This window comes from Mustelus asterias, chromosome 11 (genome assembly GCF_964213995.1).
Source record: "Mustelus asterias chromosome 11, sMusAst1.hap1.1, whole genome shotgun sequence".
Taxonomy (NCBI): Eukaryota; Metazoa; Chordata; class Chondrichthyes; order Carcharhiniformes; family Triakidae; genus Mustelus; species Mustelus asterias.
In genome coordinates, this window is record NC_135811.1 from 39,947,746 (window position 1) to 39,963,068 (window position 15,323).

General features: G+C 42.0%; 1 protein-coding gene across 1 annotated transcript in view; it reads right to left on the minus strand.

Annotated features, from left to right (window-relative positions):
• bnip3 (BCL2 interacting protein 3) overlaps window positions 1–15,323 on the minus strand; it is a 53,131-nt gene that overhangs the window by 12,883 nt on the left and 24,925 nt on the right. Inside the window, exon 2 of the mRNA XM_078223468.1 lies at window positions 10,959–11,130. Coding sequence (XP_078079594.1) covers window positions 10,959–11,130 — 172 coding nt within the window. The remainder of the gene's footprint in view (window positions 1–10,958; window positions 11,131–15,323) is intronic.

Sequence of the window (15,323 nt, forward strand, 5' to 3'; positions counted from 1 at the left end):
GTTCAAACAACACCATTCAAGACAAAGCAATGCACTTGATTTGCACCCCATCCACAACCATAAACATTCACTCCCTCCACCACCGACATACATTGGCAGCTGTGTATCCATCTACAAGATGCACTGCAACAACTCACTTTGACGCACCTTCCAAACCCGTGACTTCTACCACCTAGAAGGACAAGGGCAGCAGTTGCATTGGAACACCATCACCTGCAAGTTCCCCTTCAAATCACACACCATCCTGACTTGGAACTATATTGCTGTTCATTCACTGTTGCTGGGTCAAAATCCTGGTAGGCCCTTCCTAACAGCATATTTTGGAGACATACATCACATGGACTACACAATTCAAGAAGGCAGCTCATCACCACCTTCTCTAGGGCAGTTAGGGATGGGCACTAAATGATTGCATAACCAGCGATGCCCACATCCCATGAAAGCATAAATACAAGATAATAATTCATGCATTACATATTCCACAGATCTGGCAAGATTCCCTCAGGAGCTGGTGGCGGTGGACAACCTCTGACACCTTGGAAATCACCTCCACAACAGTGAAAGAACTCTCTCCGAACAAAACCTGTGAGAACAGGCTGAGTGAGGCAAAAATGCAACTGTCATATCGCTGTTTTTAAAGGCTTTCCAGCCTGTTGATCATTCAGCCTCATCAATTCCTGCTGTTCTTTTGCCTTTTTCAACCTGGCAAGTTCCAGTAGGCCAAGAAATCTGTGCACTTGCAGTTAAACCACAATACAAACTTAAAATTGCCCTCAATTCCCATTTAACATATGTATGGGGGTTTTCTGTGCGCCAGCGAATGTGCTTGCTTGTTTTAAATTCAGAAGTCAACTGGTTTCTACTGGTTTCCTGACATGCCAACACTTTTTGCTCTTTTCACTTCCTGCATCCACTGACAACCATCCACCGTGGCAGATTAAAACTCAGTAAGAAGTCTCACAACACCAGGTTAAAGTCCAACAGGTTTATTTGGTAGCACAAGCTTTCGGAGCGTCGCTCCTTTTTCAGGTGAGTGAGGAGTTGTGTTCACAAACAGGGCATATACAGACACAAACTCAATTTACAAGATAATGGTTGGAATGCGAGTCTTTACAGGTAATCAAGTCTTAAAGGTACAGACAATGTGAGTGGAGAGAGGGTTAAGCACAGGTTAAAGAGATGTGTATTGTCTCCAGCCAGGACAGTTAGTGAGATTTTGCAAGCCCAGGCAAGTCGTGGGGATTACAGATAGTGTGACATGAACCCAAGATCCCGGTTGAGGCCGTTCTCATGTGTGCAGAACTTGGCTATCAGTTTCTGCTCAGCGATTCTGCGTTGTCGTGTGTTGTGAAGGCCGCCTTGGAGAACGCTTATCCAAAGATCAGAAGCTGAATGCCTGTGACTGCTGAAGTGTTCTCTGACAGGAAGAGAACACTCCTGCCTGGGAGTACATTGGGGAGACCATGCAGACGCTACAACAACAGATGAATGATCACCGCTCGACAATCACCAGGCAAGAGTGTTCCCTTCCTGTTGGGGAACACTTCAGCAGTCATGGGCATTCAGCCTCTGATCTTCGGGTAAGCGTTCTCCAAGGCGGCCTTCACGACACACAACGCAGAATCGCTGAGCAGAAACTGATAGCCAAGTTCCACACACATGAGGACGGCCTCAACCGGGATCTTGGGTTCATGTCATACTATCTGTAACCCCCATGACTTGCCTGGGCTTGCAAAATCTCACTAACTGTCCTGGCTGGAGACAATACACATCTCTTTAACCTATTTGTGAACACAACTCCTCACTCACCTGAAGAAGCAACACTCCAAAAGCTTGTGCTACCAAATAAACCTGTTGAACTTTAACCTGGTGTTGTGAGACTTCTTACTGTGCTTACCCCAGTCCAACGCCGGCATCTCCACATCAAGATTAAAACTCACCCTTTTCCCCAGGGTGGAAGAGTCAATTACTAGGGGGCATAGGTATAAAGTGCAAGGGGCAAGGTTTAAAGATGTACGAGGCAAGTTTTTAAAACACAGAGGGTGGTGGGTGCCTGGAACTCGCTGCCGGGGGAGGTAGTGGAAGCAGATAGGAAAGGACTTTTAAGGGACGTCTTCACAAATACATGACTAGGATGGGAATAGAGGGATATGGTCCCCAAAAGGGTAGGGGGTTTTGGTCCAGTTGGATAGCATGGTCGGTGCAGGCTTGGAGGGCCGAAGGGCCTGTTCCTGTGCTGTAATTTTCTTTGTTCTTTGAACTTTTGTCCTACGAACCCGAGTGCTCGACTCTCCAGCCTTTGAACATCTACCCTGTCAAGCTCTCAATTATTTTGTGTTATTTCACAGATCAAGAGTACTCAATGTCCCCTTTCAATATGACAGAAAGGTACAGGCACATCAGAATATTTTAAATATGGTAATTACAGGCTATATGAGCGTTTTTGTTTTCAAATATGTAGAACTGAAAGATGTTCAATGTGCAGCCAATGTTATCAAACCCTCATCTTAATTAGCAACACTTAACGGTGTCTGTGAGTGACATTTTGCACCAACAAACTGTGGGAATCCATTAGTGTTGTATATGTATTTGCTGTTAAAGATGTCAGTAACCACAATCTTTGTAAAATTGCTCGCCATGTCTGGACAAAGGAAAATGGGTTTCATGGTGATGCAGTGTGTCAGTGAGCTGAGGAAACATGAGACACAAGGTCGTGAATTGAAAAATGAGCAAAACAGCTGCAAAAGAATGCAGTCTCTTCCTGTAGATGTCTGTAAGGGCCAGATGCTAAGGCTATGTTGCAACTCTACCTCAGGCTAGATGGTTTTTCCCGTATCTTTCATGTGAAATCGAAAGCCTTAGCACTGACTAATGCTGCTACGCTCGAGTGCTGCAATAGGTACAGTTGAGAGAAATACTGATAACCCTGGCCGGGAAGTAGTGTGGAAATCAAGGCTTGTGGAAAAGATTGACCTGTTCCCTTTTAGATAACTTTATCAGGCTGTTAACCAATTAAATCACACCAATATTGTGTATTTTATTTACCTCATAACCTATCTTGATATTTGCATGCACCTCCTGACTGTATGACTTAAGTTTCTTGCCATTTGTTTTGTCTTTTTCCCCATTATAAATTCCTATGCCCATACTTATGGTGTTTTCTTTGGTCAGCTTGACACATTGATTGCACAATCTGACCACTTATGTAATCTGTTTGCCAGGCTCCCATAGATCTCTCGCAATGTGCTTTCTAAATTTACTTTTCGACCTCATGCTGTTTCCTCTTAGTAATTGAAGTTTCTAATGTGCACACTAAAATAGAATTAAAATTAGACATTTCACAATAAGATTGAATGTATCGACTGAATTGTCTTTCAATTTCAAGGTCTCAGCTTCTCTCAGAAGTCCAGGTTTGGAGTTGATACTTTTGCTGATTCACATCCTAACCAGGGGGACCAAAGACAGCCCTCTGGCCTCATTTTACTAATTCAGGTACTCTCCTACTCCTCCTGGATCAACCTTTTACAAAATGACCTTCCACCTGCTAGAAAATGTGGGAGAGCAGCCTCAAGGCCAAATCCACTCCAGGCAGTGCAGTTACTTGGGGCGATTTTAAAATGGCATTAAGTCCCTCAGTCACAGATGGAAGGGGCCCAACCTGCTGTCAGCAGCCACGACTGATATTTTTCAGGACTCCTTGAAGCACAGAGTCTTGCAAAGCTGATCATTTTTCCCACTGTGTTTGGGATGGTAAATGGGCACAATACAGTTCTGGATACCTGGCTAAAGGAAGGATGTCAATGTCATCCTCACCTTGCTATGTAGCTTCAGATCAAATTATAGAGGGTGGTCACCTCCTTCATGAAATGCAGGCACAATTTACACTTCACCTGGCTGACGTAAAGGTGCAAGAAGTGCTGGCTGAGACCTGTGATTGGGAGAGCTCCACCCCCTCCTTTTGCACACTGCTCCACTAATTGTGCTCCATTCCTACAAGATGCTGCAGCCCAAGAGGGACTGCAATTATAGCTCCCGTTATTCAAGCAGATTTTCTCTTGACATATCTACCATATTCTCTGGCCTCCTTGTAAAGATGCAGCATCACTCTCTTGAAAATTCGGAAGGTTTGCAATACCCCTCCAATTACAATTAACACAGTATTTCTACTGTCTCTGCAGCAGCAAAATTAAGGCCAGAATTTTGTGTGGGGGCTGGGCGAATGCACCTGACCTGGGAGTGCGTAAAGTCTCGCGAAAAGCTGCCGGGAGCGCTTCCTGACAGCATTAACACACATGCATATGATTTTGAATTTGGCAGGCATGTGCGTGAATCAGATGCTCACCCCCCCAACAATTAAAAGACCAATTAAGGTCATTAAAAGTCCAATCGACAGCAATTTTATGCTGCCTGTACTAGATTAAGCTCGTTACTTAGGAAAAACAGTTAGGCACTTTCTGTATTTCCTAATCCAAGAGTGGGATAAAAAGCCTCCGGAGCAGCAGCAGTTTCTCGGTTTGTAGCTGTGTGAAGCTGCTTGAGTTTCCTAGTTATAGATTAGCATTTGAAGCGTGACTCCCAGCATTTCAGAACTTCCCTGGAATGTTTACTTGAGGATTGGAAGACAGCGTTCCATTATTTTCAAGGCACTAGTCCTCTGTATCTGAACCCAAGGGGATAGTGTACTCTGCTGGTGGGACTCCCTCTGAAGAGGAAGAGAGGGGCAGGAGGGAGACGAGGCAAGTTATGTGCAGGCAGCATCCCAGGCAGAGACCGGTATGAGGAGAGGCATGGGCTCAGTTGGCGTAGTGCCAGCAGGGAGGCCGAGACGGGAGGGGATGCCAAAGTCGCCACTACCCAAAAGCTAGAATCTACTGGCAGTGCGTCAACTACTTCCAAATGTCTGACATCCAGTGTCGTATGAGGCTTCACCTCATCAGGGACACAGTGACATCAATTTGCAACATGATGGTCCCAAAATCGCCTCCAACTATGGAGGTGGGTGGGGAGGTTTACCCTATGCCAGTGGCATTGAAGGTCACATTGACATTCAACTTTTACGCTTCACGTTCATTTCAGGGCTCAGTGGGGGATTTGTGCAGCGACTCTCATTCAGCCACATAGAGTGTGTCAAGATAGTGACCGATGTCATCTTCAGACACGCATGTACTTTCATCAACTACCAGACAGACGAGGGCAGCCAGGCAGAGAGAGCAAGAGAGATCGCAGTGATGGGCTGCGTTTTCCCACATCCAGGGTGCTATAGACTGCACACATGTGGCCATCAGGGTGCCAGCAGGAGAACCAATGACTTTCATCAACAGGAAGGGATACCACTCAATGAATATGTAAATTGTGACCACAGGACACAGATTCTGCAAGTAAATACCTGTTATCCAGGGAACTCACATGATTCAAACATCTTGCGGCACACTCAGATTCCAAAACTGTTTGTGGCTCCTACAAGATTGAATCGATGGCTCCTGGGTGACCAGGGCTATCCCATGAAGAGGTGGCTGATGGCCCTACTCTGCCACCCAAGAACTGAGGCAGAAGAGAGAGATAAAAGGAATAATGCATCCACAAGATTAGAGGTGGAGAGGACTGTCGGACTACTTAAGATGCACTTGCGATGCCTTGACCGACCCGATTGATCACTGCAACACCCACCAGAGCGTATCTCCCTCGTAGTGGCTGCGTGCTGTGCCCTGCACAATCTAGCTTTGACAATAGGGGATTCAGCAGGGGCTGAGGAGAGCAAGGCAGGACCACAAGCCAGAGAAGGTGACTGCAGTGATTGGAAGATGAGCCTGGGATCACACAGGGTGAGGACTTTGAGGCGGACAATATAAACATTCAGGGAGGTAGGGAAGCGAGAGATGCATTGATCCAATGATCCTTCAGCTGGACATCCAGGCAGGGGGAGGCCGACTCAAACCATTGGCAATGTCTCACTCGCAATACAACTTTCCTTAAGAGCCTGCTCTGCAAGCTTCCACTGAACGCATCTCATGTCCATGTTATTGCCCTCTCAGTTAGGGCGCATTGTGCCAGAAACGTTTTGAATTAAGGGCTTACATAGTACTGGTATAAGTGGTGCTAGGGCCAAATTTCAAAGCTGGAATGTGTTATAAGAAACAGTGTGGATGAAGAAACTGTAATAGCTTTTACTAGGAAAATTGATATAGTCGGCAAATTAAAAATTAAAAAACATGAAAAAATAGTAAAGAATTAACTTGGCCAGGTTTCCAGCCTGAATGTTGTACAGAAGGAGAGGCTCTCTGTTGTAGAGAAAATGGGACTGGAAGCCTGATTCCTAAAGTCCCACCTCTGAACCCTGCCCCCACCATTTTCACAGAGGTAGGAAAAGGGACAGGATGCAATTTGCACACCCGTAGTTCACGGAGACAACTGCACAAGTACAGCAATCTTTAGTCAGATCCAATTTGGCCAGTGGAATTTCCAAAGCATGACTTGTAGACCAATCAGGAGAGAGGCTAAAGTTCACAGAGGCCGACAAGGCCCTGCCCCTGACCACCCGGGGCTTCAGTGAACTCCCACCCCTCCAGCAAGGCCATACATCTGGTTTTCGCTGGTGGAGACCAGCTGTGATTCTCGCCGATGAGAGAACTGACCGGCGAGGGGGTAAATACAAGTGAGCCCAGACGATGCTGAAAACATGTCATTAATATTTAAATCGGCTTTGCGTGGCCGATCTCACCTGCAAAACAGGGCGGGTATGATTACATGGGGAGAGAAACCGGGTGTGAACCAGATTTTTCACCTCTCATGCAATCTTACTGGCTCGCCGTGCCGATCGACCAGCGCAGTGAGCCGGTTAGATCACACCCAAAGTCCCAGTTTACCAAGCCCACTGGCACACGTGGCAGCCCCTGTACCGGCTCTGAATTGTTCCGGAGATCAGTGGCTTTCACATTACCTCCTGCAGCTCCACACCCCTCCCCCCCCATCACCCACCCCACCAGAAACTCGATCCATGTTGGGGGGAGTTTTTCATGAATTGGGTTCAATTGGGAATTCTCCCGACTCTGTGCTCCCAACCCGGGAATGAAAATTCAGGCCTCTGTCAGATGCATACATACTCTTTCAATCACAATACCAGACATTATCTGGTTCATTTTCTAAGCTGTTTTATTTCTGTGTTCTGTGGGTTTTGCCTACTGAGTATGATGAGAGTCACTTTGTAAAATCATTATTTTATAATGTACTTTCACAGGAGGTGTAAAGAACACAGGCACACAAGCCCACTTTAGTGTGCCCTTTACTTATCACAAAAGCATAAGCTCTTGCTAACCAGGGCTTAGGACCTCCCTTGCAGCCTGCTGGTGTCCAATACCCAATTTTCAAAGGTTTCTCTCACAAAGATCACAAAATGTTTCCAATGCTAAGCATTTGTGAGAAACTAGAGATGATAAATTAATTGTCCATTAAGTGGGTCTCAATTAAATATCTTCCTACCATATACTGTAATTACTATCCATCTGCTGACTATTCCACAGTTCCACATGAAGCTGTTTTGGGAAACTCCCTCTTTTAGGCAAGATTTTTGCTATACTAGATATCTTAGCATTGCTCACCTCAAAGTACTTTCCAAGAACAAATAGCTGAACAAAAAGGGAGGAGGTAAAGTAGCTCTTCTTACTGTTGTCAGTAAAGAAAGTAACACAGCTGTCAGCAAATAAAAAATGGAACCCATACGGACAAAAATAAAAAAAGGATCAGTCACACACTAATTGGGATAGTCTACAAAGATCTCAAAGTTTAAGAGAGATGGAGGATGAAATATGCCAATGAGTAACAAACAAAACAAAAAAATTAAGGATTTCAACTGTCCTGAAATTAATTGGGCAGAAGAGGGAAATAATGGGGATAAGAGATTGTAGTTCGTACGATGTGTGTTTGATTTCCTGTGTGCAAGAAGCCAATAAAGGAGAATTCACGACTGGATCTATTAATGGGGAATGAACAGAGCAGATAAGGGAAGTATAAGGAATATCTAGGCAATAGTGACCATAATAGCGTGCAGTTTAGGAATATAACTGTGAAGCTTTTAAACATGAAAAAGACCATGGTAGTAGATTGGAGAAAAACTGGTTTTGAGAGAGAGAACAAAATGGACACTGCCACTGGAAAACAGTGATGAAGAACAACAATGCAAAACATTTAAAACAGTGTCCAACAGAGTTCAGGGAAAACATATTCTGCTAAAAAACAAGAACAAACTAAACACTAATGAAACATTATGAATAAGTGAAGACAAACAGAAAAAATATAGGAAGAAAAGGAACATACATTATGTACACAGACAGAAGAGGTTGCAAGGCATTGGTGAATATAAAAGATGAGCAGAAAAAGCAGAAAAAATATTTAGTGAGGCAGACAGGTATTATGAAATTAAATGATCAGTGAATGTAAAATAAGATAGTAACTTATTCTACAGGGTACATGGATAAAAATTGAAAGTTGCAATAATATCAAATAATTACTGTGCTTCAGTATTTATAAAACCTCTGGTCCAAATAAACTGTATTGCAAAAGAATGCAGGGAAGGGCTAGCTGAGATATGATTACAGGTTTAATTATTCAATAGAAAAAGGTTAGTACCGAAAGACTGTCAAATAGCCAATCTTTAAGAAGGGCGATAAAACTTGAGAGAACTATAGACCAGTTCGCTTAACCCTGATTAATAAAAAACAATGGAATGTCTACTAAAGGAGGAAATAGGAAAAGATTTAGAAACCAAAAATATAATAATGAAGTCAGCATGGCTTTTAACAAAAAGTCCTGCTTGATTAATCTCATTGAATTCTTTGAAGACGTATTGGAGAGGATAGAGAAGGGTATTGTAGTAGATGTAATATATCTAGATTTCAAAATGGACTTTAATAAAGTACCAAATAACAGTTCAGCCAATAAGATTACAATAGGAGGAGTCAGAATACAAGTAACATAATGATTAGCTGCATACTGGCCAAAAGGCAGCAAGCAGAAAATAGTGATGAAGGATATCTATTTAGAGCAGTAGATGAAAGGAAGTCAAGTCTCACAAGGAGCTGTGCAAGGACCATTGTTATTGACATTTTATATTAATGATTTAGATTTTGGAATCATAAACACTATAGCTACATTTGCAGAATGACAAAAAATTGGGAGGGATAGTCAAAACTCAAGAAGACTGCACCAACTTACATGAAGGCATTAATAATCTTAAATAATGGGCATACAGTTGGCAAATTAATTTCAACATAGCTAAGTGTGAGGTATTACATTTTATTAAGGAAAATTAGGATTTCACACATTACATGAAAAAATAAGAACCTAAATGCAAAGGGATCTAGGAGTACAAATGAATAAATCACTAAGTTGTGACTCAGGTCAATAAAGCCATAGCATAAGGAACCAGGGTTTTTTCTACTTCAGTAACGTTATTAAACAAAATAAGAGCTCATGGTGTAGGGGGAAACATTTTATAGTGGGGAGAGGATTGGTTAGATAACAGAAAGCAGAGTGTAAGGATAAAAGGGAAATTTTTGGGTTGTAAATAATGGAGTGCCATGGGGATCAATGGTGGGGCCTCAATTATTTACAATCTAAATAAATGATTTGAGAGAGAAGGGAATTGAGGATTATGTTGATAGAGTTAGATAAGAAAGGATGGGAAGAGGCTCAAGTGGCACATGAATATTGACATTGGTTGGGCTAAATGATCTGCTTCTAAGCTGTAGATTCAATGTAATTCGATGTAATTTATCTTAGCTACATTCTCAACAAACACAATCTTCTAAGAGGCTCTTGAGACTGGCCCAAGAAGAGCGGCAAACGAGAGAATATAGAAATTGAGTTTTTACAGTATAAAATTTCAAAAAGAGTGCAGAGTTTTATGGCACGAGTCAAAACGAATAATTTAGACTGGTTTTCAAGTATTCCAATTACAATGGTAGAAGGGAAAAAAAGGCAGGCAAGGAAATGAGCAGAGCTGGAGTTATTACATTTGTCATTATGTCACCTACCATGCTTGGGATTCCTGCATATTTGTACCCAAAGACTCGCACAACAAATATATGGCCTAAAAGATCGAGGAACTTTGAGCTTGAGCTACGCCTGGAAGCACAATATGCCTAAATTGCCTTGCCCTTTTCTGAATTTCTTATCAATTCTACCAAACATATCTCTACACATTATGTACACACCTGATCCTGGGAGATTAGTGTACCTGAAAATCAGCAAGTATTAACCTTGCTGGTTTATGAGGGTGTCAGACTTAAGCAACCTGTGCAAAATCTACTCTTATAAATATGAAAAAGCAAGTTATCTGGAGTTGATAATGAATTTCCTAAGTTAAGTATTACTTGAGCTGGTGTATCTTCAGATGTGTAAGGAATTCAATAGCAGCTTCAAACGATTTTGCAAAACTATGGATCTATAGAACTATCACCCTGCAAGCAATCAATTAAAGAGCCACATTTGAGGTTCCTATCCCTTGACAGTTGAGAATGAACAGTTTTGATTTGATAACATTTTATTGATTGAATATGAGGTTAGCCAAAATAAGGACATGACTGTTAACTTACTAACCACAATTTTTATAGGCTACGAGCCAGATACAAGACTTTTGATCCTAGTATCATCGAACATATGGTCAGCAGAGACCAAAGTTACGACATTTAGTGTATGCCTCAGGCTCTCAAATCAGAATTGTAACATTGTTAACATGTTGCACAGAGAAGATGTTTTAAGTTACAGAAAATTATATTGTGAAAAGGGCTGATTTGACTGGACGCTGAGAGTCCCATCCTTCCTGTTGCAGTCAGTGTGCTTTAACACCAATCCTGTCTCTGCAAAGTTTATAGGATATTCCATCTGCAATCATAACTGTTTAAAAACACAAACTAAACATATTTATGGTTAATCTTTGCAGCAAAATTACGTGTTGCATATACCTGTCACAGTGAGAACTTCCTCTGGAGCTGGTTCGGCCTGATTCATGTTGAGCATCTAGGAGTATTTTTTCCATTTCCCCATTGAGAATGGAAGTGGGTGCTGGAACCTGCTCCTGTCCTCCATTTTGTGCGCTGCTCCCATTGTTACTGTAGTGCAACTCTACCCAAGATCCTGAGTGGATTAAAAGTAAAATATTGTCAAATCCTCGCATAAGTCTGGAATTAAGCAACATCCCACAGTAACCTGGTATATGTCTGCTGTTGCTGGCAAATTCCACTTTCACGCTTTAGGAAATCAACAATGATGTACATATCCTGTTACATCCATGACATGCATAAGCTATGGCATGTAACAGGATTTCACTGGTCAAATCTGGTCATTCAGCGTATAGCTATATGGGGGCGGGGGCGGGGGGGGGGGGGGGGGGGGGGGGAGGAACGATCTCATCACAAACATTAGCAATCAATGGTAATGAAAGACAAGGTAAACAACTGTTCCCCCATTTCAGATTGCGTTAATTGGACATATTGCCTTTCTTGGTTTCAGTCTCTTTTGATTATTGTATAATACGTAGCCTCACACAGGGCATGCAGCTAATTGCTGATGTGCTGTTTTTTTCACATTTTTATATGAATCTGAGTAAGTGTGACAGCAAAACCATTTTTATTCACTGCACAAGCATCTTTTTGTAGCCTGGAGGCCTGTTTGAATGTCTTGATTCCCAGAAAATAAGCCGTAACTCTCTCCAACTCCCCCAGCTCACTATTACTTGAAAACGGTAACTGTTGGTTGCAAACATTGCTCAGCAAAGCAGCAAACCACTATACACACACACATTTGTACAGTTTGTTCCTTGGTAACAAGCTTGGTTATGCAAAGAACATAATAAATCCAGCTTATTAAACTACATCGAAAGAAAATTGTCTAAATCAATAATAAAGCCTGTTCTCTACTTTACCTGCACTAAAATCATTATGTAAATCACCAATGCACAAACTGGTGAAGAAATCTGATTTTGAAATTCCCTTCAAGATGAATTCTTCTCTTCATAAAGTGCTGTGCATTTTTTTAAAAGCAGAGAGAGAACGGTAGGGTAGGGAGGGGAAGAACTTATTGAGGACAAAAATGAGGGGCTGAATTTGATGGCTCCCCAGAGTGGGATGGCAGACAGGGGTGTACAATTGGATGCCATGGCAGATCCGTTGGGCTTATAGTCTGCCTAACACTACAGGTATTTATAGGGATGGCTCTTAAATGGCAAACTAGTAGCTGTTTCAGGGTCTTCTGCTGCCACTGGGATTTTTCCTGTGGTCAGAGAGACTACTGTCCAGGCAGCCTAGTAAAAGCTGGTAACCTGGTGGCCAGGCTGGGGCTATTTCCTCACCCCGACCTGAATTTACAAAATGGCCATGTTAATCTGCCATCTTGCGTGTCGATTCGGAACGCATCTCCGTCAACTCTAACAGCCTGCTGCTATTTTATGCTCAATTACGCATTTATTGGCAGCAGGCGGAACTTCTGTCTGCCATTGGATAGAGGTCTCGCTTTGGAAAGCTGTTAGCTGATCAGACTGGCCAACAGATCTCCAGCCCCTCCAGGCACAGAGTCAAAAGAGGTGCTACAATGTTGTGCCTGAGCCTAAGCCCTGAGACTGCACTTCAAGTTAAGGTCCAGGGGTCCGAGGGGCAGGAGGGTAGGGGATACCAAGAGAGTCATCAGGGGTTCAATCTTGGTGTTGGGATAGGCCAGGGGTGGGGGGAGGAGGGTAGAGACCTGGAGCTCCCAGACCCAAGGGAAGGGTGCCCCAAATCTGATGGGGCCCCCCAAGGAATTAAGTTCTGGCCTCTGGCCCCAAAGTTTAAGCTTTTAGAACTGAAGGTAAATTATTGACCTGATTAAGGAAATTGACTGAGCATCAGGAGACACAGTAGGAATAATGGGCAGATGTTCTAGTTGGAAGGATATGATTAGTAGTGTTCCACAGGCTCTGTGTTGGGACCTCAAATGTTTGCGATATTTGTTAATTACTTAGCTGATGTGAGAGAAAGTCCCATATCCAAATTTATCAACTACACAATGATTGTTGGCACTGAAAGCAGTGTAGATGGATGTTAAAATTACAGATATTGGTAGATTGACGTAAGGTCATCCAACTTTGCACATAAAAAAGTGGTGAAAAACTAGAAACAGTGGAGGTCCAGAAAGGTTTGGGTGACCCAGGCACACACATCATTAAAATGTCATGAACAGGTACTGAAAATAATCAAAACGTTAATGGAATGTTAGTTGCCCAACCCAAATTCTGTGGATCATTTCAATATTGGGACAGATGGCCCGAACTTGTAGAGTTCTATACTGCAACATTGCCAAATATTTGCATTGGCACAGCGCGATGTCACTCTGAAAGTGGTAGTCCAAGGCTGACCAAACAAAAAGGTTTTTTTTCATTAAAAAATACCTAGTAACCTCTCTTCCAACGGTAATTTGGGGTCAATTGCCATTGCCATTTATTAGAAGCTCCACTGAAAGCCTAGAACAGGATCTGCAGATGATGGTCTTACTAGGCACATTGGAAGCATTTTATGTGATAGCCCCACGCATCAAGAGCAACATAACTAAGGTGGACAGAACTACTCACCCTTCCTGGATTGAAATGTCAGCAGCAACTTTTGAGAGACAGAACACAGTGGTGTTTCTCTCCAGCTGGCCACAGCTTTTGAAATTCTTATTCATTAAATTCATATTCATTAAAATATTGTTGTAAATTGATGTAATATTAATTGAACTATTTTCTTTATTTGTATGTGCACATATGAAAAATGACCGTCAATTTTTAACAGACCACTCTATTTGAAGTACAGTGCCTATTTCCAAGGTAATATGAGGGATCTCAGATTTTGTACAAAGTCCTTATAGCTAGCCATGACTTGTGCTTAATCAATGGAATAGCAGCTCAAAATGGATTGGATAAAATGCCACTTTGTTATACATGCTCAGCACAGAGGTCTAAATACCTGATAACTTTCTGCTGGGAGCCAACATGCTACAAATAGTCCTATCAAATATCATCAGTGTCTTCTTCTGTATCATGTATCTAAAAGCATCAAGTTTTCTATTTTATCAATGCAATTAACTCATTACTCTTAACTACACAATTGCTGATATTCGTTCATTTTGCCTTTAATTTGACGGCAATGGAAGGCATACAAAGACTTTCTATGTACCAAATGGGGCTTTGCTATCTAAATGATAAAAGGGTGTTTAAATTATTAAAGAATCAAATCTATGAGCAAAGGAGCAACACAAGCAAATGAATGAAGCTTCAGTGTGTATTTGTTTGAAACAAAGGATCCTTAAAAGTCTCAATTACCCTCCTTTGTTTTGGGTACATGGATTAGTTTGAGGCACATCTAATTTTACGTAATAGCATTTACCAGTTTCACAGAGTAGTGCATCCTAGCACTGCTATTTGCTGCGTACATTCACTACTAAGCAAGGGATTCAGGACCCCAATTGTAAAGGAGAGGAGCAATTGGAGACTACAGAAAGGGAGCAGTGCGGGTACAGGTATGCAGCACTGTGCCTAACATCTACACCGGTTTAAGCTGATTCGTTCACGGACTATCTAACTAGAGCTTATCAAAGAGATTCATGTTGAACCAAGTTATCGTGCAAAGTTGTAGCACTATAGATTATGATCTGCAAGCTAAAATAAGGCTGACAGCACTGTCGATGGTAAATCAAGGTAACAACTCCACTGAGATGCTATGCTACTCATAGCTTCCAGAAACTCAAGAGTCTTGACAGATATCAGGTGAACCTTTTCTTTGTGATATAACTGACATTCTTTAACAGAAGGCACACCAGTTCATTGAACTCAAAGTGTACCATAAACAGTAGAAACAGATAACCTATTTTCCTATACCCCTAATGCAAAAATCATCAACTGCAGCCATGAACCATTAATGAATATGAAATTTTCACTCTTTCTACATGCAGATAATTTTTGATCACAACACATACAAGTGAAGGAAGATGTATTAAATTTGATACAGTTCAATGTTGCAGACTTATTTGGATTCTAGCTTATGGCTATGACAAGGTAACTTTTATTAGAATCCACTCCTTAAAAATGGATCTAAGACACTCAGTCATTATACACTCCAATTGAGAAAGACATGCTTAAAAATGTATTTAAAACCTCACAATCCAAAACCGTATAGTTGTGTTGCTATAGATTTAATAATGCATATCGGGCTAAGATATTCCTGCCACCTTGCTTCATTGGTTATATGCGTAATTTTGAAGGATATGACTTAAAGATATAGCCATGAATGTGAATATCTGGACAGATAATTCACTTC